This window comes from Motacilla alba, chromosome 7 (assembly GCF_015832195.1).
Source record: "Motacilla alba alba isolate MOTALB_02 chromosome 7, Motacilla_alba_V1.0_pri, whole genome shotgun sequence".
NCBI lineage: Eukaryota > Metazoa > Chordata > Aves > Passeriformes > Motacillidae > Motacilla > Motacilla alba.
Genome location: NC_052022.1, coordinates 35,147,003 through 35,172,577, shown reverse-complemented (window position 1 = coordinate 35,172,577; position 25,575 = coordinate 35,147,003). Strand labels below are relative to the sequence as shown.

General features: G+C 42.7%; 1 protein-coding gene across 2 annotated transcripts in view; it reads right to left on the bottom strand.

Annotated features, from left to right (window-relative positions):
• SPAG16 (sperm associated antigen 16) overlaps window positions 1-25,575 on the bottom strand; it is a 365,639-nt gene that overhangs the window by 128,561 nt on the left and 211,503 nt on the right. For both annotated transcript variants that reach the window (XM_038143348.1, XM_038143349.1), the window contains one exon: window positions 22,523-22,649. In XM_038143348.1, coding sequence (XP_037999276.1) covers window positions 22,523-22,649 — 127 coding nt within the window. The remainder of the gene's footprint in view (window positions 1-22,522; window positions 22,650-25,575) is intronic.

Genomic DNA, 25,575 nt, shown 5'->3' with positions numbered 1-25,575 from the left:
GAAATGCCTTTGCTGGACCCATCCTTCCTCTACCAGAAAATAAACAGTGGAAAGAAACCCCTGCAAGATACTGAAATCCTTTCAGTGAGAGCAGAGCTGTGTACTGCTACCCTGGCTGGGGCTGGGTTCATTAGCAGAAGCTGCTGCATCTTCCTAAGGATCCGTGAGGCAGCTGAACAGACAGCACCCTGCCAGCAGCAGGACAGCCAGAGTCCAGAACTGCACTCCTCCTGTCCTGTGTGACCCTGGGAGCTTCAAGGTTCCAGCGAGGGAAGGATCAGCAGTGCAGGGGCAGGGATGGCCAGGGAAATCCTGCTGTGGTAATGTGAGCTGCAGATTAACCCAGAAACTTTGCAGCACTTTCAATTAATTTGGCATTCCGTTGCTTTGCAAAACAGACCAGCCATTGCCAGGAGAGCAATGCCTGAATGACAGGAACCTGCTAGGGCTGCCTGAAATTAAACACCATGAGCTCTATTGCTATAATGTAAAAAAGAGCAAAAAGATGAATTATAAATGAGCAGGAGCTTCTGGTGGAATATAACTGGAAAAGTTACGAGTGCAGTGCAAGCATAGAAAAAATACAAAATCATTTCTGTTGGCCTTGAAAATTAAATTACATGAAGGCAGAATAAAACAATGAATACATAATTTAATTATATACGAGAAAAAGTGAGAGCACTACATGTGGGAAATAATCTCCTCCTTACCTGACTATGAGAAGTTGCATGAGTCTGAAGGGCTTTAGAGCTCTTAAAAACTGAACCTAAATTTTGGCCTAAATGCCAAATTGTTGCCTTCTGTGAATTCCTATCAGAACAATGTGGTTTTTTTTTTGGTAGCAGGAGAAAGGAAAAACTAAGTGGCTTTAACTGCAAAAGCCAGTATAGAGATAAAAGCAGGTAGATACACAACCATGTTTATAAGTAAGACAAGAGAGGTGGCCCAAACATTAAAAAAAAAAAAGGGAAAAGAATTTCTTCCCTTCAAAGAGTCAGCATAAATCAAGAGTAAGCCAGTAAGATCAAAGTTCTTACTTGTCTGATAGCCACTGGGAGAGGGTTTACTTCTATTGGAATAAAGAAATTTGTAAGCCTGCTGCATTCACAGTGTGAATTTTGTTCTGGCAGTCACCATGCATCAAATGCATCTCAGTCAGGTTTCAAAAGGCAGATGCAAAGCAAAAAAAAACCAAAAAAAGAACAACAAAAAGGGGCAAACCTAACAACGTGGCTGCAGTTCTCCTCCACCAACAGCACTGCTGAACAGCTTTGCAAAGGCAGGCTCTGGGATCTGCATTTCTCCATTAACCAACAGGAAGGGAATTGACTTCCCAAAGAAGGGGGCTTGGCAAAGAAACCAGGGTCTGAATGGAAGGGGAAAGCACACCACTTGCTCGCCATGATCTGCTTTTCCCAACTACTGCTGCTTCAGGAATAACAGCATTGCTGACCTGAATGGCCAGGATCAGAGAAGACAATCCAGGCTATTGGGCTAGAAACACTGAAGAAGTTATTAATTGGAAAAAGAAGTCCCTGCAAGAAAAAAATCCAAATAAGAAAAAAAAAGTGACTGTGTAGTTTAAAAAAAGTCTTTAGCTATCAAAATGAAACTGAAAAAAGCACCAGTAGAAGAGGAGAAAACATTGCAATCTGCTCTTACAAACACACTGTCCACACATTCTCTACACCAGATCCTGCTTACACCATCTACAGATTCTGAGTGAAAGGAAAAAATGTTTGTAAAAGCCCATCAAAAATATTCCTAACCTTCTGCAATTTCAAATTCTGAATTCTAGAAGTATTTGAAATCAGATTCATGCCAATATTTTCAGCAGTAGAATTTTCTAGAGAAAAAAGAACGTATTTCAAGAAGGTCTGGGTAGTGATGGGAGTAGTTCTGTTTTTAGTAAGTCTGCTGGATATTTAAGCTTTATTTTTCATCATAGCACTGCTGCTGCAAATAAAAACCTGTATTCAGTCCTGATACAAATGGAATTAGGCAAAACACCAATTTTGAAATTCCTACCTGCTTTAAAGAGTCTATTGATCACTCCACAGCATAATTATTTTAATCATTAAAAATACACTCTAGTGGTTTAACTTTGTTAAGTTTATTAATGTTCCTCAATAAACTTAATGACTGAAAAGACATGGGAATAAATATACTTTTTAATCCATCAATACTGGCACCAGAACTGGTGACTGGACTTTTGGGATCAGAGCATACAGCTATTTATGTCACCTTCAAAGAAGGAGTAGAGGGGTTAACTGGAAAATCTTTACTGCAAGTACCGCACAACAAAAGAGATGTCATTAAAAAGTTATACATATGTACATAAATACATAATCCTTCATGTGCAAGAAGCTGTCACATAATAAAAAAATACTGGAAAAAAAAATCATTCCAAAGCAATGTGAGATTTTTCCCAGAAGGTTTTTGTCAGGGGTGATAACAACATTTATCAACTGAGAGCAAGAGCTCTTCACCTGTTTTAGCACCGCTTTCCCAAGAGAGTCACATCCCGGCAAAAGACTGCAGTGACACTGAAGAGAAACAAAGTACAGAACTCCTGGCAGCCTTTTCAGAGGCCTCTTGTAAAATTACAGCATGATTGCATTACCTCTTAAATTAAAAAAAGTTTCTCACAAAGTTCAGCCTGTCAGAGTTGCCGGGATTAGATCTGGGACCAAATGTATTATGACTGAGCTCAGTGCTGTATAAACACCAGATCCATTATTCAAACAGATCGCAGGACAGCGCCAGCTTGATTTTACAGTCACAAAATCCCCCCGTGAAATCTCTTCCTGGGATTTTTTCCCCAGGGAAGGAGGGCTGCGGCATGGGCCCTTGTCTGAGCAGCAAGGAGATGTAAACAGCAGGGTGTCACTAAAGGAGCCTCAGACAGAAGAACTGCAGCCTTGGGCTGGGTGAGTTATTAACAGCAGCCGGCTCTGTAATTGTTGGTGAAATAATCTCATTGACACATACAAGTTAGGAAATGGAGGGCTCATTAACAAAGCCTCCAGCCTTTATTAGATCATATAAATAACCAAGAGCGCCTGCAAAAGATCGATTACGGCCTTTAAACGTTTACTGAATCAGTGTTTAATTAAGACAATTTTAATATGCAAATCAAGCCTAATTATCATCATTTGTTAATGTTAGTCTGCCTGAGCTCTAAACAACTACAGCTGCAAATATGGTAACACCATCATATTTCTCCTGCTTTTCTCCCCCTAAAAAGAACTGCAGAGCACATGATCGAGGTGCACTCCCCACGTGTATGAATGCTTTCAACACCACATTTCCACCCACTGTTTGAAGGTCAAAAAAGTGCTCAGCCTAGCATAAAATGGAGTGGAAATGTTATGCATTTTTCACCCACTATTTTGCAGAGTCCTTTAATTAATGTATTTCCTACCCCAACCCCTCTGGGACTTCTTTTCATGAATATCTGCCCTTGTTCCATGCAGTGATTAAACAGTGAGTTTCTAACACAGACTTTTGTCACTCAGAAGCTGGTATTGGGAATTTTTTTTCTCTTCCTATTTCCTCTGCTGCCCTGGGAATGGTAACCTTCCCATGCTGAGAAGCCACAGCACCATGGCAAAGCCCCTGGAAATGAAAGTGTGGTGCAACCAAGAGAACAGCGCAAGCTCCAGCATTGCCATGAGAGGAGCAGCTGGGGAGAAAACAAATGTCTGTGTTCTGATTCTCGAAGAAGTAAAATTAAAGCCTCAAAACCTCCAGTAATTTGTTTCGGGAAAGAGGGTGGGGCAGCTGCAATACAATCCTGGTAGAAACCGTTCCCTTTTCCTGGCACTGCTGCTCTCCTGGTGCCACGATGAGCTGCACAGATTAAAGTGAAGGAAGGGAACCACTGCCTGCCGATCACTGTTGATTTCTTGTTGAATGCTTACACGGACAGTGAGGGAAATATGAAATGCTCCTGTTTGCAATGTTTCACAATATAGAAAGTCACTTCTTTGTTTTTCTTTGCCATTATGTTTTCTTTCCTCACATCCCCACCACTTTGGAGCCTGTAGCTGCCAAGCCCTCAGCTGGCTGAGGGCAAAACGAGAGCTTTCTACTTTTACTTTCTGTAATACATTAGATATTTCTAAGGAAAACAAATCCTCATGGAAGGAAAAAAAAAGGACATGTGGTTACAAAAGGCCAGGAGTCTTTCAAGACAGAATGAATAAAAATGCAACAATCGGAGGAGAAATGAAACACAAGAGACAACTTGAAAAGCCCCCAGTTCAAATGGGAGCAGAGTGGCTTTCATGGGATCTGGACTGGCTGGTGGATGAAAGGGCTCCCTACAGGAACCACATTTGGGTTCATCTGGGTAGAGATCTGTCACAAAGTCACTTCCCAGTTTTTTTTTTGAAAGGTCCTCTGCAGACAGCCTTGGAGGACAGGGCACGTCCAATAAATTCTGGCCATGTTATTGCCCACACAGCAAGTTCACACCAAAGCTGGGTCAGGCTAGAGCACAAATTTGGGCTGGGGGACAAACCCTTCGGTAGGAGGAGCCCCTGGCCCAAGTGAACTGCAGGCAGTGAAGAGCCAAGGCTGGAGAAGGGGCTCCAAGACACAGGCAGGTACCAATTCCCTGCATTCCCTATATGTTCCCAGGGAACTGTGCAGGGGCGTGGGGCTCCCACAGGGACTAACAACAGCTTTGGGAGCTGTGGGTGCTTCTGGTGAATATCTGAACGTGAGGAAAGCACGGGAATTTGAACTGAATCATGAGGGAGAGCCTGTGAAGTTTTGTCTTCCAAAGTTCTCCAGTAGCTGTTAAGAAAGATGTTGACACTCTCTTACTTATCCTTCATTAGAGAAAATGGCCAGGATTTTCAGAGCTGGAATTCCAGTGGAATTGTGTGTAATGAGTGAAACAAGCACACTTTCAGGAAATGCCTGCAAATCCAAGAGCAGGGAAGAAAGACTGGAAATCAAATGAAAGCTCAGGCACATGTAGTAGGCTTAGAGAAGAAGTTCCATGCTCAGACATGGGAGACAAACAAACCTTGGAGCTGTTCCACCAGGACTAGGGCAGGGAAGGGAAAACCAGAGGAGCACTTCCCAAGCTCAGATCATCCAGACCTTTCCTCAGCGCTGCAATGCTGCCTTGGCTAGTTTTGCACAGGGGATGTTTCCCTAAGAGTCACCAGCCCTGATATGCTTCAGACACACAGGAACTGATGGGAGAGTTCATGGCTGGGAGTTCCCATTTTCCTGGTCACCTTCTGGCTACTCAGGTAACACTCACTGGACGAGAGGCCTTCTTTTCTGTCCCAGCTGCAACTTGCCACCATGGAAAGGGCTGAGCCCTGGCACATCTGCTCCAGTTTTCCCATCCAGTTACATACAAAACCAGCTACAAGTGAGCAAAGTTCTGTTACTCTGCTGTCCCCACTACTATTTCACATTCCACATTCATATCAAAAATACACGAAATGCATTTTGACATCTTCTGTGGTCCCATTATATGCAGTTAGATGCCCATTCACTTTATATCCTGCTAAAGTAACCAACATTCCCAAACCCCCTCCTATCTCAGCAAGATTCCTGAGTCAGACACGGATCTGACAACTCCCTAAGATACACACACATATCTCAAAGTAGATATTACTGTCAAAACCCAAAGGGTTTTAAAAATTAATTCAGAAAAAAAATGATCTGCATAAGACATGCACGTCAACAACTCTGCTCCATAGCAATTTTCAGGCATCTTCCAAGTTAAATGGTACTTCTCATGCAGAGATCTTCTCTGGGCTCAGCCATCTGAACACCAAAGTTCAAGAACATTGTTAAAAGAATGTTGCAGGTGAACATTTTCAACACATGATTTTGATTAGCGAAGAATGAAGTGCAAGCTAAGCTTTGTCTTTTCAGAAGGCAAAGGCAAAAGATTAGATGTCTTTTTTTAAATGAGAAGTGCCTTTGATAAAATGCTTTCATTTGGGTTTGATTACATCCCCCCAACATACTATTTTCATTTTTGCTCATTCTCCTTTCCTGTCTCCCTCATCACTAGGGTCAGCACACACAGTCATCTCTTGATCTGAGAAGCAAAGCTCTTTCATTAATTTTATTGGTTTTGTACTTTTCAATTTAAGCCAGAGCTTTACTGATTACTCAAAGACAGGCAAGTTTTTCTTTTTCTTAAATTAGAAAAAAAATTAACATAGTAAAAATATTTCAACCAAAAAAAAAGCTCAAAAGGAAAGCACATAAAGCCCCTTAAAATGCACAGGCCCTATAACTTGCATTCCAGTTCTGCAAATTTTCAAATATAATTCTAAAATCTCATGAACAAGACAAAATGGCACAAGAAGCTCTCCACTACAAGACACCACGTTCTGTTCATTTTCTCTTCAGTGAACTGAACTGCAGATAAATGACCCAGAAAGCAGCAGGAAATGAGGACATATCACCAACAGGGCTTTATGAATATTATTTGTTAGAAGACGTAACTCCCTTAACAATACCCGACCCGTGACTAATTTCAGGGGGTCAGGGTGATCTTTGCCCTCCCCTGTGTAGGGCATTATTCTTCTCTAGAGAAGTTCAGAGGTTAATGAATAAAGTGCCAGCAAAGAAGAAATGAGACTGAGCGAGAAAATGCTCGTTCTTGGTCTCTGCTATAAATAATGCTCTCATTAAAATTCTGCCTTGGAAGAAAGGCAAGTCCATTAGTCTAAGAGCTAATTTTTACTGGCTCCTTAGATGTATGCATATTAAAAATTCAGCGTTTATAATTGCCAGCCATCAACCACCTAGTCAGTGCTGTTCTTGGAGTTTTTAATTATTTACTTCATTTGCATAGACACTCCAATTTATGATCAACCATTTGGTTATCAAGGGACAGTTTTAGCAATTCCTCTTTTGCCTTTTTATTTATTCCTTCTGTATCCCCAGCAGAAGGGCTGAGAGGACCTTTGCCAAGGTAGGTGGCAGTGGGATGGGCTCATCCCCAGCCTCCCACCCTATCTCGTGGCCAGGTTCCATGGACACCTGCTGAACACCTGCATCCCACCTTGGAGCATCACAATGGGGTACAAAACCAGCCCTCCTACCCAATGCTTTGCCTCCTCTTCCTCAGCTCTTGCTGAAGGCCCTTGCCTGGTTCCTCAGCCCCAGGAGAGGAGGGAGGAGCTCTCACCTGGCAATGTGCTCCCTCTTTTGCTGCAGGTGCTCTGGCACGTTGTCCCAAAGCTGCTCTCCTTTGGGATTTCAGTCTGGGGCTGTGTTCTCCTCCTCCCACAACCTCCCTCTGCTCCCTGAGGATACAAATGCTGCAAAACCGCCCCCAGTCCCGTCCTCCCTCGGGATCAGCAACCTCTGCTGCTCCTGCTCCTAGGCAGATACTCCATTTTCTCCCCAAAGTGCTGTCTGCCCAGTGCCTTGGGCACATGAGAAGGAGAGAAAACCTTGGGAGCTCTGCAGCGGCAGGAGCCTGCCCCAAGCATGCGCCCTGGGAGCCTGAGTACCACTCCTGCTGCCAACACACCCTCCAGCTGGACATCATCCCCCCAGGGACACCAGCCCAGGGGGAACACCGACTCCTGAAAAGCCACCCAGTCTTTGGTTCATCCTGGAAAACAACTGAATCGCTGAACTCAAGACATGCTGTCTGTCCTCAGTGTTCCCTGGTGGGCTCGGCAGCCATGGCAGTGACTGATTTGCCATCCTGCAATCCCTGTGTCCTCCCTGGGCACCATGGCCAGTGACCTTTTGCAGACAGGATACCAGGCAGCAAAGGTGATGGGAGGGAGCAGCCCTGCCTGGCAGGAAGGGAATTGATTACCAATCCCTCTTTTTGCCAGGAACCATTTCTTTGCTGCAATTCATACTTTTCAACAGCCAGCCTCCAGAAGGCTTTGGGGGAAATGAGGGCAATGACACCAGAGATTATAAATCAATCACTACTAGAGAGCCTTTTATTTGGTAGGAGCTTCTGAGAAGAAAACGGATACCAAAAATATATAATGTATCCTGATTTTTTGTTAGCTGTTTCCTTTCCTTAAGCTCTTTTATGCCCTGTTTTTCTCTTGACACCACCGCTTACTTTGCTTTCACATCGATCTCTCTAACTACTTATTTTTCATTTATCCTCGATTTTATCTTTCTATCATCTTTCTCTCTTTTTACCTACACCATCCATAGTTATCCGGGAGGGAAGTATAACACGATCCATCTACTCTACACTGTCATCTTCCCCTTGTTCCATCCCAGATCCCTCTCAAAAATGGGACAGTAACACTGACAGAGGACGGAGCAAGTTCTACCCAATTTATATTGTCCTGAAGTCATCACTTAGACCATTCTGCCTGCTTTTGGTCATGGCATTATGTGGGGTTTGGCACACTAGGATCCATGCAATAAGGAAAAATGCCAGGCCTGGAAGGGGACATTCCTCACTTGTGGGACACTTCTCATCAGGGCAGGAATTTTTTAAGGGCCACCATGGGTGCAGCCAGAAGGAATCAGAAGACACTGTTACCCCAGAGCTGGGAACAGTCCTGAGCAGCCAGCTCTGATGGGACTCACATTTATGCTTTCTCTCATGATCTAATTTGCATCCTGTTATTCACAGAAATGTTGTCAACAAGAATTGACAAAGTGGGAAATAGACCTCTTCTAACAATAAACCTGGTCAAGGAACAGGCCAGTTTAAATAAATCAGCTGACATGAATTTGGTAAAATAATATCAGCAGCGCTTAAAAACACCTTTATTAAGTTTAGGCTTACTGAATCAGAGCAACTTTCTGTTCTAAAATATTACTAAGTTAAGATTTAAGTACTAAGTTAAGATTTACTTAGCAACTTTCTGTACTTTAAGATTACGAAGTTAAGATTTTGTTAGAAACTGAAAAATAGATCAAAATTGTGAAAAGGGAATGTCCAAAAATCTGTAGACTCTACAGTCTGGTTTTGCAGAACAGAGGTTTTCTCCATGAATTGATACACAGAGTTTTCAACCTATGGACTTTTCCTGCTAATCCAAATCATCCCAATCTTGCAGACAGCAGGACACAGCTCATGGGGGGTACAGGAGCCTGAGTGACCCATTTCACACATCCTGATACAAGATATGGGATCCAAGTCCTATTTCTCCATCTATTCTAGGATAAAATTGTAGACAGAACCAGCTCCAGTCAGACATCCCTGGGCTGCCCAGGCCCTTGGCAGCAGAGCAGCTCCTCTGCCAGGCACTGCATACCCTGAGCTCTCAGAAATCCTTCCTGGGCATCTGCACTGAGCCCTCCCTGCTCCTCCCTGGGCATGGAGAAAATTCCCACTGGGACGCTACCCGGCATGTGAGAGAAGCCTGCAAAATAAAGATGTTTCCACAGAAATAATTGGATCAATGAGGTTTTATGATTAAATTCTTTTCCATCAGATAATATTCTAACCATGTTAAGAGTGATTTTGTGTTTAGGTCTGTAACATATCCTTAGCCTCTGTAATTATCTGGAAAACTATACTGTGTTTACTGTATTGATTCAACTATTGGAAATCTTGAGATTGCCACGAAATATTTCTTTCCATTATGCCATTTCTGAAGTTGAATATTGCTGAAAATAAATAGCAGGCAATTATTTTAATACCCTCTTACTGCACATTACTTATGAAGATTGTTCTAAATTGCTAAAGACAGAACCAATTTATCTAAACAGAGTTATTTAACACCAGGATGGATTAACTTTATACAGCCAGGTAGGCAGAAACTATGGAACTCTTTCCTTCCTGGTCTTAAATTAAGGGAAAGAGTGCTGCTCCAGAACAAGTCAAAGCATTGACTTTTATACCAGAAAGATAAGATGTCCTCTTTCAAAATATCTCCTACTTTGGTGATGCTTATAGAGCAATTTGTGTTATTGAGGAAGTTTGTATCATATACATATATATATATATATACATATACATATATATATATATACATATATATATATATATATATATATATATATATATATATATATATATATATATATATATATATATAAAAAATATAATATAAGCACCATTTGCAATCCATGTTACCAGTACCTAAAGAACTGATATTTTCCTCTAAGCTCATATACACAAGGGAAGAAGATTGACAGAAATGGAAAACAATTTTTGGTGGCTTTTTTTTGGCTGTGGATGCTGGCAGAAAGCCACTGTTTTTTCTGAATCTGTAATTTTATGCCCCGGTGTTCAGCAGATGCTTATCTAAATCATTTAAATCTGTCTTTTCTGTTTCAGACACATTTAGTATTAAGGAATGATCCCTGAGTAACAGCATACATTAAAAGTTAATTAAGAGGAAGTTAAAGAAGAAAGAATTACTTTTTTCATACCCCCAGCAGACATTTATTTCATTTTGGCAGGTTAAAAAATGAGAAAATTTGGCGTAAGGTGTGAGAAGTGGCAATGCATATTTTTGGGGAAAAGCTTTATTATGCGTTTCCTTACATACTAATTAGGGAATGCAATCCACTTGCTAATGTCGAGTGAGTAAGAAATGTAAATCGCTCCATTAATTTGTTTAATACCCAAACTCTCAAAAGTGGTAAGTCAGACAGCAGATGGGGGCTGTCACCACAAACCCAGCCCAATGTTGAACATTACACCAGTACACACAATTTACTGCCTTCTCAGTTGTCATCAGTGCCAAGTAATGTCTTCATTGTTTTAGATTTAATACAAGAATTTACTCTTGACTACTCCTAAGTGTTTCTGGGGTAGAGAAATAGATCTAGAAAAGGTGTGCAGCCCCGTACTCACAGACACACACTTTTACAGGTGTGTGGCAGCTGTTTAACTCTCCTGTGCAGCAAGTCATGTTCCACTGGAACACCAGGGGCTAAATTAAAAGCAATATGTGCATTTGCCTCCAGAAAAAGAGAACTTTTTGGATTAAAAAAAAAAAAGAAAAAAGAATACTCTGCAAGTTTGTAGCAGTTCCTGCAAACACCATTTTCTAGATTAGGAAAAGAAAGGTTTTAGAGGGACCCAATTTCACCAAAAAATCAGCCTCTAAACCAAAATTATTCAAATATGTTACACATTTTCTCCCAGAATAAAACTGCTTTACTTTCTTCCCCTCACAGTATCTTGCATTGCCAATCCCATTTCTTACAAACCTGACTTTTTATAAACTCCAGTTACACTCATACAAATACAACTGACACTTATCTGCACTTTAACTGGGTCAAATAAATTCTACCTGCATTTCCTAATGCAGTGAGTTTCAAACTGAACTTTCCACCTCAGCCAGTAAAACCAGCTGCATGGCACCACTGGATGGAGCTGGGAAGTGGCACAGCTTTGGCACAGGTCCTGACCATTCCTGCACTTCCGTAGCTTTTTGCTCAAGCGACTCTTTGTTACTTTTGCATGAATGTTATACAAACTAGGTAAGATTTAAATCAAAAGCAGGCCTTGGCACAGTTGCATCAATAACCGCACTCATTTCCTGTGTTTGTTCACAGTGCAGAATTGGGCCATTGATGCTGGACCATTGTCACCAGCACGGGAAGATCACAGACAAAGGCTTTGTCACCAAATGCCACTGAATTGCTGAATTCTGCTTCTTGCCTACCAGCTTTGTCCCAGTGCTTCCAATCTGAGTGTGATGTCTCATTTCTGAAAGATTATTGCTTCTCTATAAAACATTTTCTGAGGGGAAAGAAACAATCAGCTGAGTAAGGGACTGGCATGTAAAATACTATCATTTGCAAAACACTGGCCTGAAAGCCCCTTGGAGGCAGAGAAGCTGGGCTTGAGCCACAGACGAGGGAAAACAGGAAAGCCATAATCACATATTTATTTTTAGAGAAAATGAGAAGCTAAATAAACTGTAAAGCCAGTCTTTACCGGTAAATCCCTTCTGTCCTGAAAACCACACTGAGCAGAGTGGGAACAGCCAGTTCCCAGGGGATCAATTGGTGGTACCTTTTTGGCCGTGCCTCATTCCTCCTGTGTTGGTGCCAGGACACTTTGAGTCCTGAAACAATTAATTGTCGTAGTGCCACAGTGAGCCACTGCCAGAAATCTGAACTTGAGAGACAATGATGCTGCTGCTGAAGATGGTTTTTCTGCTCCAGGTCTGAAATCACCCCGCAATCAAGAGGGGCTTTGGGACTGTTCTCCTGAAAAGAAGCTCCCAGACCTCAGCCTGCCAGGAAAGCGGGACACAAAACATCCAAACATAACATTTATGAGGGGATTAGTGCACTCACAGTTGGATTTGTCATGGGATGGTGTGGGACATTGGGATTTATGGCAGGGATGAGCAATTGCATGCTGACTGCCTTGATAAATGTGTATCTTTGAGGTATGTCTAATTATCCCAAGAAAATAAAGGAGATGCCAGTATATACAGGGGGAGAAAACAGGCAGAGGAAATTTTGTGAGCAATCCCAGGGCACTCAGAGGACAAGCCTGTTGTCAGCTGAAGAGCCTGGCAAATGTCACAGTGCAAGAAAACCTGGCTGTCAACTGCAATGACACAGCAAGTCACACCTCTGACTGGAACACTGTCTCCTTGATGGGAATTCCAGATGGGCCCAGTGATGGAGACAGATGTCTTTTCCACTGCCTCACATAAATTTCACGTGCAATTAGCAGTGGATTCTTTGCTGCTGAGTGAGGGATACTCGGGGCTCTCAGGATACCAGAAAGGACAGTTCTCCACAGAGCCACTTGTGTGTCTGACAATCTCACAATTCCAGTGCCATGACAGCACCTCATCTGCAAGGCAGCAAATGGACATGTGCTCCCATTCTATGGGCGATGGGAAATCCCACCAGGATTGTCTCCTGGAGCACTTTTAAATACAACTGCACAACACAAATGCTCCTTTTTGGGTCTCCTCTCCAGCCGCCCATGCCAATGTCTCCCAACCCCACTGACACTGTTCAACACCTGAAGCTCCTTCTCAGAATGTCTGTCATATTCTTCATCCCACCTCCACCATCTTAGCAATCAGCTCTGTCTCTCATCTGCATCAAATCCATCCTTTCTACAGAACAACCTAAAAACACGAGTGGAGAAAAAGATCCCAGCAAGAGAGAACTGAGTATGTTGTATTCTAGAACATCAGGTGAAACATTTCAATGCTCCTTGGAGGTCCCTTCCAACTCAGCATATTCTGTGGTCTGCAGGTTGTTAGTACAGCACACTGACAAGGCAAGACTCCCACTTTTTGATGCGCTTTTCTCATGCCCAGCCCTGCAGCCCAAGGGTGCAAGGGGAGATGGAAGAGAGGTGAAGGGATACGGTGATGTGCCTACCACTCACATGCAAATCCCTGAGGCTGTCAAGAAGCCAAGAACCACCTCCTAAATTCCATATCCATATTGCAATAGACCAACCCCGCTGCCTCTTAACACAAACATCCTCAACTACTAATCATGCTTCTAAGTGTGGCAGAGGAATTCAGCTGCAGTCAGAGGGCTGCATTTTGGCCTTGGGCTATAGGTGAACAACACCTCCCCTGCTGCTGCCTTCAGGGTGTCAGAGCACAGAACTGTTTCACACCTCTGAGTGCCTCAGCTGCCTTACATTAAATATGCACCACCAAAATTCCATCCTTTGGGCACCGTTGGAAGTGTGAATTTCCACTGCAAACCTTCACTATCCATCAGTGCTCCATGGGGTGCTCTACCCCAAACCAGTCTGGCAGCTTTTCCTGCAAAACCAGGGCCCTCAGCTATTCTGCACACAATCAAATTGACTACTTAAGCTTTCTTGAAGCAACAAGAAAATATTTTTGTGCAAATACCTTACGAGGTCTGAAATTCCACTTGTTTGAACACAACATAGCTGAAGTCATCCCAAAGGTCTGCCAGCTTCTCAGTTCCAGCCATTTCCCAGGCAGTATCTGGCTGCTCTTATGAAAAGGACTTGAAACCCAAAGCAGCCATCCCCTGAGGCTGTGGGGAGCCAGACTGGGAAGAAATGTATCCACAAGCAGTTAAAAGGGAGTAATCTATGCAAATACATCAAGTCATCACCAATATTTTGATTCAGTTTTTTACCAAACTGAAAACCCAATCATTGAAAATGTATTACTTCACGTTATTGTTAGAAGAAAGGAAATTGATTGGGAAGGTTTGAAGTTTGTTTGGGTTTTAAAGATCTTTTTGAGAATGTGCAGCAGCAGTCACCATGGCATTTAACTTCACAGACCAACAGATTAATCTAGATCTCTCACGATCTATACTGCACAGGAATTCCCTCCCTCTCCCCTTCCACCACTGCCTCATCCCGAAGAGGATTTGGTTAGGAGCAGACGCATTGAAGCAGAATCCATCTGCAGCCAGCACAACAATCACTATCCAACAGTCTTAAGTGGTCTTTTGGAAATTTTTCTGGCGAACACCTTTGTGCTCCCCTCCCTGCCACCTTCCCCACCTGTAAAAATCCATGGACCAATCTGACTGGCATCTAAACCCTTACTTCTCATACCTATAAAATATTAATCACAATAAAATAAATTCTCAAAAAAATAAATAGTGTAGTAGGAAGCATTTTTTATGACACAAAACAATAACGTAATAGTTCCAGTGAAATTTTGAACTCTTTGGCTGAAGCTTCTGGCTTCTGCCCTGGGCTCTCAGCTGTCCAGAGTAGAAACATGCTACAGTTTTGTATCTCCTACTGCACTTCACACACCAGAGGCCTGGTCTGGAAGAGACGTGTTAATATAACATCAAATAAGTAAATTCAGCCATTATTTTAAATTAATTTAGGTATTGTGTGGTCAGTGGTCATCTGGTAGACACATTATTACACACATGCACACACCAAATTGCTTTTTTGCTAATGACTCATTTGTTTTATTTCTGCCTGTTTCAAAAAAGCAATTAAGTTGAAAATGACCTTTTGAAGATTGCACTTGTGGACCAATCTTTTCATTTTTAATTACTTACTTTGGTTTAATTGTTACATTAGGAACTATTAAGAAAGCAGCCAGCTTCATAATCAATAATTTAATTAGAGTTTTAGGACCAAGAAGTCAATGCAAATGTTATTCTGCAGCCAGGCCTTTCCCAAAGCCTTTGAAAGAACTTTACTCCCATTTTGTTTCAAAGTGACATTGGCGACACAGAAATCCAACTCATTCTCACTGCAATATATCCTGCCCACACATTATGGATGGACACAGGCAGCTGGTAAGAAGTTCAGATTCAGGTCAATCTTCACTCTGCCCAGGCAGAAGCACAACCTGCTTCCCTCACTCCATTTCCCTCATTTCCATTTCATCCCATGCTCCCCGGAGCCCTTGCCAGGAGCCACACAGTGTTTACTGGAACCCATGGCCAGACTTCCAATAGGTTACATTTCTCTATTCATAGCTCCCTAATTACTGCTAATATTCAAAGACAAGTGAAAACAGATGAAATCTGCCTCAAGGAGTGGGGAATTTATGCCCCAATTCCCTCTGCTGCCTCTCTCTGCCTGCCCTTGCAAGTTTGCAACCCAGCAGTGCAGGGAGCTGCCAGTGCAGTGGCAATGGCAGTGCCTGAGGTGTCCCTCGTTCCTGATGGCAGAGCTGTGGATCCCATGGCTCCATCTCTCCACATTGCCTTGCCCAGCAGCAGCTCCCATCACCCATCACCCATCACCCATCACCCATCACCCATCACCCATCACCCATCCTGGGCCGAGGCAAGCAGCACAGGGATGAGAGGGAGCCTTGAGCCACAGCAGAAGCTTTGCTGAAAGGCACCGAGCCCTGCAGGGCTGCAGCAATGGAGACAATCCACGCGCTGGGACGTCCGGGAGCAGGGCAGCAACCAGGGACTCCGGGACAGGCAGTGCCATACCTTGCTAGGGATGGATTGCAGGGATGTGAGGAAGGAGCCAACGCTTGCTCCAAGACACCAGTAAGCCAAAGCCAGGCTGGGCTGCACTCCAAGAAGCCTGCTCTGAAGGGTGCAGACTTCGGAGGAAAGTCCTGCAGAGCCTCTGGGGAAACCATGACTGCACAGGAAGAAAAGCATTTGGCTGCAGAGGATCCTGGGGCTCTTGGAACTGGCTCACCAGAGAATGGTCACAGTCTGGGGGCTGCCAGAACTCAAGGAGCATATGGATAATGCTTCAGGGACAGGGTGGGTTTGCTGGGGATGGTGCTGTGCGGGGCCAGGAGCTGGACTGGATGGTCCTTGTGGGTCCCTTCCAGCTCAGAAGATCCTGTGATTCTCCAGCAGCTTAAATGACTGTGACTATCATGATGGAATATCTAACATCTAACCAGTGAGGTTAGATTTATCTAACCCCGCTGCCATTTATACATTTCACATGAATTGCAAGTCAAGCTGGAGATTTAAGCTTTAACACACAGAACTATCTTGTCCTCTGAAAACTCCCCTTTGAAATTAAAAATGTAGCTTTTCTATGTTTTGGCAAAAAGGCAGAGGAAGACAACTCATTAATGGGCTGAATTCCCACTGGCAACAGGACTCAAGACATCCCCTGGACAGGACTGGGCATATCAGTGAACAGGAACAGCTTAATAAAACAATTAAAACCTTTTAAGGGCCACTAATTCACCTGGAGCTTTAGAATCACGGAATCACTTTGCTTGGAAAAGTCCTTTAAGATCGTCAAGTCCAACTGTTGAGCTCTGCAGACCAACCTGTCTGATTCTGAAAGGTTTAATCTGATTTAAACCTAGTTTAACAGGGGGGAAAGCCTGTGGGATCAGCTGATTACACAGTTTGTTAAACTGTGATTTAATGGTTTGATTTGGAAGACAAGAGAAAGGAGGAACAGGTCCAAGGGAAAGACATAGTTCCAGCGTGAGGGTGACCCTGGGGACAGCAGCCACACACAGTTTGAAGGGCAGTGGTTTACCCGTCTCTCAGGAAGAAAAAAACCAGCAAAACAAGAACATTGGATATTTTCTTGCTTGTATCTGGGTCAACTGATCCAAGTTGCACTTATATGTTCATTATTTGAAATATTTTATTGCAATCTGCCATTTTCACTGAAGTTGTGTTGAAAAAAAGTCAAAATGTAGCATTTTTAAGAACTACATTGACCAAATCAAGCTTTTTTTTCCCCTCAAATGTTTTTCATTATTAGAAAGAAATTTTGACGTTTTTCCTCAGCCATACTTCTGGTTTTTAAAAAAACTGGCACTAAGTCTCTAGGAAAGCATCCCAAATAGATTTAACATAAAGCTTTTCAAGTTTTACTTTTGTCTTTTGTGATACTACTTCTGGGAGAAAACATAATCCGTATTCATAACTATTTGTTCTTGATTTCATATTTCACTGTGACTCAAATTCCTTTTCATGGGAAGACAGGGAGTTTTAAAACATGAACCCATTATTTACAAATGCACGGAATGAGGAACACAGAATTTGTTACACTTCATGCCAGGAACTGGACTTATCCTTGCACATCCCTTATTTACAGCAGCATAATTCAGTTGCACTGGGAGATTTGGAGTTTGCATGGAAGAGCTCTTTGTCTCCGATACTGACAACTTCAATCTTTGGCCTACTTTTGAAGAGGATTGATTTGGACCTTAAACTGCCTGTCAAAGGTTTTTTAAATGACCCATCCTGTCTATCCACTCAGCTCGTGAATTCATTCCTCAGGAGTTCAAAAGGGTTCAAATAAAACTGACAAATCCAATACTCTGAGGAGATTCCGAGTGATAATTTTGTGTCTAAGGTGTTTACCTGGGGATAAATCAACTGAAATAGGCTAAAAATTATAAAGACAACCAGATTGCTTTTCAAAATCACTCCCTTTTGCCTGCTTAATGCTTCTCTCATACACTTCATCCTTAAATTCATTTTTCCTGAATTTGCCTCATGAAATGTCCACTCCAAAGGGACACAGGCAAAGAACCCCCCACCACAGATAGGCAGAATCCCTGAAAAGGCCCTGGGTGTTCCATGTGCTTTAAGTCTACTGACAAAAATGTTCTGACCAAATCCATATTGAATAGCAAAATGTCTACAAACTAATTTACATTTCACTGGAAGAAAAAAAAAATACAATAGGATATGTAAGGGAATTACTAATCTAGAAATTACTAAATAGGGATAAAATAAACACTGGAAAGTAAGTGGTCTAAAAGTAATTTAATTAGAAGAAAATAAATTTAAAAAGTTACCTAAGGAAATTATAAGTTTGGAATAATTTCCCAATTTGTTGAACCAAAAGTTAACCAGCTTTGAGCTGCAACAGGAACCACAGCAAGGCTGTCCCAGGCCAAAGGCATCCCAGGGTGGGAGAGGATGGGCAGTATTTTGAAGGAGAAAATTGCAAGGCTGCAGCTTAGATCAGCATCCTTGTAATTATTCTACATTCATATGAAACACACAGGCAGCCAAGTGCTCATCATTAAAATGCTGCAGCACAGCTGGAAAGCTCAGCCAACAGCTCAGAAACTGCCCTGTGCATGGATTTATTTATTCTCTGGTAGGACACAGAGTGAAAAGCCCTTAGAAATGGCCACTGTCCTCAAACGACCCACGTGCCTCCAGCCAGAGCCCTTTTACAAAGGAAAAAAATGTAAAAAGACCATCCCCAGATTCTTGGGGATTTCTCTGCTCTTTCTCTGGATGCACAGATGGATCATTTTGGGACCTCTGTGGGGCAAAATGAAAAGCCAAGGAAGAACAGAGCGGGCAGAAGCTGGATTGTGACGCTCGGAACGCGGTGCTGGGGTTGCTGAGTGCTGCTCTTGCCCTCCCGGGTGGGACATTCATTTGGGTTTCCCTGCTGTTTGCCACAGGCCTGAGTGGGAGCTCCATCAAACTCAGCCACTGTTCAAGAGCCATTAGCACACCATGATAAGCCGACACTGCAGCACAGAAGCTGCAATTTATTAATAACTGCTCTAAAAAGGGCTGTGCCTAAGAACCTCTTTGATCCAAGGCCACATTTGAAGACAGAATATGACCCTGCAGAAGCCCCCAGCAGCCCCTTGCTGTTCTCCCTGACTACTCCTAATGAATTCCTCTGGGTGTGCTGCAGCCCCAGAGCCCCAGCCTGCCCTGCTGGATGAAGTGAGGTGCACCACGCTCAGGAGCCATTGCCAGGGGCTGAGAGATCCAGTTTCTCCACAGCCATGCACAGATATCCCTGCAGGAGCTCAAAAGGAGGCTCTGCCTGCATTCCCAGAAGAGGAAACTGCAGGAGTCTCTGAGGAGGAAAATGGTCAGAGCTGGGTTTTTACTGGGAGCTTTTTGCTGCTATTCAGGCAGGATTTTTGGGCAATTTCATTCTGTTTTTTTTTTTCCTTTTTCCTATGAGATTGGTGCCTGCATTATTCATCAAGGACCACGCTACCTTGCAGCTTCTAACTTTCGGTTCTGCTTTTCAGCCCACAAATTACTGACAAGGACACAATTTGATGTGCAGAGCCAGAACTGGCATCTGGTCACTGTTCTGCTGTGCTGCCAAAACCCTGCTCGAGTCATCTTTGACCCAAATAGAAAAAAGGTGACATCCTTGATGCCTTCCTCCCTGAATATCAGAGGTATTAGTTTGATAATGGGGTGGGAATGGGATCCTTTTATTTGTGTTATGCAGCAATCTTCTGCAAACAGAATGCAGAAGAACCAGGTCTCATCTTAAATCACTGAGCTGCACTGCATAAAGAAATATATCCTGGATAAGTAAAATATTAAAGTAAATATATTGAGTACCAGTAAGTATATATAAAGTAAAATATTGAGTACCAGTAAGCAGTAGAGACCAAAATGGACGCGAATTATCAAACAATATCTCAAATGCTTGTTATTTCAAAAAAAAAAAAAAAAAAGGGATAGAAATAGAGCATTGTATGAGTGTGACTTTTTACAGAGCTCTGTGTGTGCTGAACTTTGTTCATAAGAACAGTGTCACTGACATAAATGGGCCTCTCCTGCTAAGGACACACAGAATTCTTCCCAAATCCTCAATGGACACATTCCTCAGGGCATTACTACTGAAAGCTGCCTTTTAAATGACAGCCTCTCCACAATGTTTTCAAAAATGAAATATCCAGTTATGAAACCTGACATTTCAAAAATCAGAAAGCAGATGAGATAGTTACTGAATCAATAAGTTTCAAACATGTAGAATGAGAAATATATTGAGTATTTTTTTTCTTCTATTTAATTATTTAAGTGTATATATATTTGGTATCTCATCTGTTTTGAAAAAGGAGCAGAGGTTCAAGCTTGGCTCAAATGGTGTCGGGACAAATGTGAGCAGTCCCAAGAAGTGGCTCCTGAGGCTGTGGGAGATGCACAGGAGTGGCAGGTCCCTCATCATGGCAGGAATTAACCCAGACAGGGGAACTTGGACTCAGGGGGTCAGGGGCTCTTCCGCACCTCTCACATTCATCACTGGACACACTTTGCAATTCATGAGTGGAGATGCTTTCCCTGATGTGTCAGCGAGGAATTGTTCTGGTGAAAAGCCAGAACACGCTTGTCTTTCTATGAAACTGGCACAAGGAGGAATAAATTCCACAGCTTATCTTGGCACCAGAGCCATCAGCTTCACTGGCAAGAAATTCCCACCAGAGAACTGCAGCCTGGGTCTCCACATCTGATCTACTGCATGTCTGGCACAGCACAAGCATGATTCCTGCCCAAATCCAGCACCAGAGCTGTAATTCTCCCTCAGTGTTTGGAAAGAGCCACGAGTGCAATTCATCTTTCTCTGCTCTCACTTTTCTATTGGCAACATAGCCCTTAGGTTTAAAATTAGAGTCAATGTGATTAAGGCTTTTTTAAACCACTGGATGGATCTTACTTTGTTATCCAGAAAAAAAATTAAAAAAAAAAAGAGGAAAAGTAACACCCTGCATTTCCAAAGTCTGCAGGCTGCATTAGAGTTCTACCTCGGTAATTACAAAGATTTATGTTCCATCCTGCCCCAAATCCAGAGCTCACTGTCCATTCAACTTCCACTGCTCTGACTTACAGTTCTCTGTATCCATTATCTTGAATAATAAAGAGCTGACTGCACTTAATGATTGAAGAGCAAGATGTGATTAGCAACAGGAATCTGATTTATGAGAAAACAAACCCGAGCGTGGTTTTCATGTTTCATTAAAAGTATCTTAAATGTACTCCTTAATGCTAATTGATCTCACAGAGATGAGAAAATACTCTATTCCCAATTAATGGGACAAAATGATTCATCTTCTTTCTGGAGGGAACATTTAACATCATTCAGCATTTAGAGGGAGGTGGCATCTTGACAGGGATTTCACCACCTCAAGTGAGGTTTCACTGTGAGCATTTATCCCAAACCTGCAAGATTTCCCAATGGACATGGAAAAAATTCAACAGCATAAATACACAACAAAATGCCATATAGAATATTTCTTTTCCATAAAAGGTCTTTCCTATCTTAGCAAAATTACCCAAAGCTGAAAAACAATATTGGTGAGCAAATATAGAGGCTTTTTCCTTATGTTTGTCAAAGGAAAACTCCTTGATGACTCTGTTAATTTGCTATGAGCAGGAGATTACTGAGATATTTGCAAGATAAAGCTCATTGCAGGATTTATTGAAAGCAAAACAAAGCAGAAATCTGTTTTTCCATTAAGCATTTCACTTTTGTTTGTATTGCAATAATTTTTTTCCTCTTTTTGAATTATTCATATTTGAATATAAAATATTCCTACAAACCAATGCATTTAGGAATAATGAGTCTTGACTAGTTTCATTTTAACTCATTGTGCTTTCTGACCAGGATTAATATTATTATTATTAAATGACCTTCTATTCAGTCTGTTTCTATAATCCATAAATAGAAACTGCCTAATGAGCATCTCAAGTACTCCACTGTCATTTCCGTGGCAGTTTTTCCTATCCTGTGTTTGTATAGCTCTGAAGACAGCACCATTTAATTCACAGCAACAGCTCCGCCTGCTTCCTCTCAAATCCCTTCCATGAATACAGCCTTCTCCATTCGAGGCTGGAATCTTGTACCTTTACACTGTGAGAAATGCAGAGTGGCTGTAACATCAACTGAAGAATTAATTTGAGAACTTCAAAAGTTGCTCCGTACCACAGAAGCAGCAATAATTATTAGATTTTCTGATGAAAGAGGAAAAAAAACTCCTTTTGCCTTGTTCTCATGTTCTGCTTGAACAGGATTTGCATATTTGGCTTGCAAAGCAGCAGGGACAAATACACCCTCCAGTACACTCAATCCATTTTTACCCATTCCAAAGAAAGAAGGTAGAGAAGAACAAAGGATGAGATGCAGACTTTCTGTCACTACCTGCAGCGAAATAATTTGGAGAAAATAATGCATGTTCCATGAGGCATCAGCAGTGTTCTGGAGGAGGAAAGGCAGATTCCTTCTAGAGGAAGTGTTACATGGTGACATTTTTGGTCAGAAGATAACAAGTGTGTTAGTGAATGTTTTACTGGCACATCACCCTCACTTTCTATTCTGATTTCACACCGGGCTTTATTTTTCTCATGTCACACACATCACTACATCCTGAATTCAGGAAAGAGCAAGGCAAAGCCTGCCTACCTTTCTGACATCCCAGAGAGACAAGGTCTTGTCAGCAGAGCTGGTGACAACGGTGCTGGAGAAGGGCAGGAACTCGATGCTGTTGACTGAGTCCTTGTGGCCACGCAGGGTGTATCTGCACCTCTCACTGCAAGAGAAGAAAGCAGGAATGCAGCACCCTCCACTCAGGGTAATATGAACAACAGACAGCTTTAGCTAAATGAAGAACACGTTTTGTGCATCTCCCCAGCTACTCCCTGGAAAAATGAACGCTGACAGCGATTCCTCACCCCAGCACTGCACCACGGAGACAGTTCCAAACCCCAACCCATTGGTGTTTGCTTCCCAGTAATGAAGGCTGGAGCAGGAAGGCATAAAGAAATGAGAAGTGCATTTTAAAACATTGAATCCTAAGGAGGAACAATGAAAACACCACTTTGTGTTCCCTGGGTGGATCCTCAAAAACCCCGTTGATGCAGAACTAAACGGGAACGTGGATGAAAAGGTAGGATAGAGGCAGCACAGTCTCCTTTTTATAGACATGAAATTCCTTTTTTTCAAAGGGACTGAGAGATCTACTGGACTGTGCCCATGTGCACCCTGAAAAAAGCCAGCGAGTGCTGGCAACCTGGTTTTCCTCTCAAGGTCTGCACAAAGGCTTAGAGAAAGCAAGTGGTGCCTGGGAGCTCTTTAGTGAGGGTAAAGTCTTGTCCCTGTGGACACCCAAACCCCCTTTTCCCTGAAGGAGAGGTCTCTGGCTATGGATGAACCACTCCAGTGGCCATTGTAAGCTCCAAGCTCTTAAAGCAGAGGTGAGGGAATAGAGGTGCACCCCAAGAAACGAGGCGTTCATCCTGAACTAACAGCTCAGATGGAATTACCAGTGAAGAGGTTCTGAAAGTTCTTTCAAGGCTGAAGACACTCAGCCACTGCACCTTCTCCCAGCTGAGCAGCTGAGGAGTAACACCCTAGAGCTTTTGGGCTGCCTTTCTCACCTCTTTGCTTTGTTTCCTTTGAAGGAGTTAATTTCTGGGACAACACCAACAGTGTTGGCCTTCTCAGGGGATGGCCTTCTGAGGGGATGGACTTCACACAGATGGAACTCCAGACAGGAAGCTTTGCCTGTTGTAGGAAACTGGACACAACCATGATGACACTGCCTGACCTTGGCTGTACAGCTGGAATCCCATGAAAGCTTTTTGGGTTTTGCTTTGCCTTCTGTGCACACACCAGAGCAGAACATTCCTTCAACTGGAGCCGAGGAGAAGAGAAGGAAGAGCCCAAGGATGCCCCATCCAGACAACACAGAAGGTGACACTGGGACAACTTAAACTCAGCAGACTGGCAAAGGCTTAACTCCTTCAGGAGAGTGTCAAGAGGGGGGATGATTGAAATAATCCAGGTTCCATCACCCATTATTAAACAAGAGCGTCACTCCATGATTTCTTCAGATATATGTAAAACTTAAATGTGCAGTATTTGTATTGTTATAGCCTGTGAAAACACACAGGTAGGGGAGCATACTGTAGAAAAAACTAATCAATGTAAACTCAATAGCAGTTCTATCCTCTTTGTTCAGCTGAGTCAAAAATAGTATGAAAAAATAAAAGCCAACAACTCATCATAAATTACTGCAGCTTTCAGCAAGAGCTCAGAATTTTATTCCCTGCTCATGTGATTCTGACAGTAGAAACACACCTCCCTGGAGCTGGCTGCTGAATATATCACTGGGGCTTGCAAATTAGATTATTGGGTGCCTCTTAACAGAGAATTTTCTTACAATATTTATTAAGGAAGCTGTCAGCAGGGGGGAATTAAAGATGTGATTTTTCTGCCTTGTTTTTCCCTGCCTGTATGTCCCCAGAAGGCTTTCAGAGCTCTTGTTCTGTACCACCAGCACAGGAGATCAGTGCAGTGAGGGGCAGGCCAGGAGAGCTGCAAGGTTGGGATGGACACTGCCCTGAGTATTGATCTAACCCAGGGACTCCTCAGATCTGTTGAGTGCTTTTCCATTTGCCATTCTGGAATGATATCCTGTGCTGAACACTGAGCCTGTCCCCACAAAGGCAGAGCAGAAGGGAAATAAGTAGCTTCTGAGGAGAAATATTATCCAGGAAATAGATTTCAAAGAAATATTAGATTCCACGGGTATCATTTCACAGAATCTATGTTTTTCCATTATAGATAATACATTATACCACCCAGTGTTATCTGTTATATAGACTACATGTATTATTTTGTCACAAGGACTCATTTTAAACCAGACATAAAGTGCTTGGCTGTTAGAACTCGGTGCACAAGGTATCTGATATTCATGATCACTTGATATACGACAGTAAAATAACTTCAGTAAAATAATTCTTTTGTCTCACAGTCTCATGGCATTGTTTTACACCACAAATATGCCTTTTCCATCTCAGATCTTACACTTTTATTTGTGCCTAGGAATGCCATTTTTTAAAGGTTCCCAACCATTTCCAGCTTGCATGTTCCAATGTAAAGGCTCTGAGCTGCTGAACAGTTTCTGACAAGGAAAATCCTGCTGCAATTTTTTTGTGGGCACTTTGTATTTTTGAAAGCATAGACAGCTTTCCATAGGTTCCATTGGAGGAAAGGGGATCTTTTCCTGTAATGACAGGGTGTGTCTATGCCCTCTTCAAAGGCTGGGGAGGAACAATGTCTTCAACGTACTTGACTGGGCTTGGGGTGAAAGAACACAGGAAAAGGGAGGCAGTTAAAGGAAAAAAAGGTATTTTGTTTGTCAGGCACTGATGTAAGCTCTGGACTGTCCCAGGCAGACAGGCTGCAAGAACAGGCTTGTGAGAGATTAATTAGGTGCCAAAGCAGTAAGGCCCATTCAGAATCCCTTAGCAAGGTGAAAATGGACTGATGATGTGATGGACCATGACAGCAGCAGAAGGGAAGGAAATGATTTGCACTTTTCCATCAGGAACACAAACACCCAGCCCTGATGCAGCCTCTCTCCTTCCCACTTCCCTATCACTGCACTCTGATGAGCTCTGGCTCTCGAGATCTCATTTACCACTCTGATAACTGACTGACTGAATATTTCT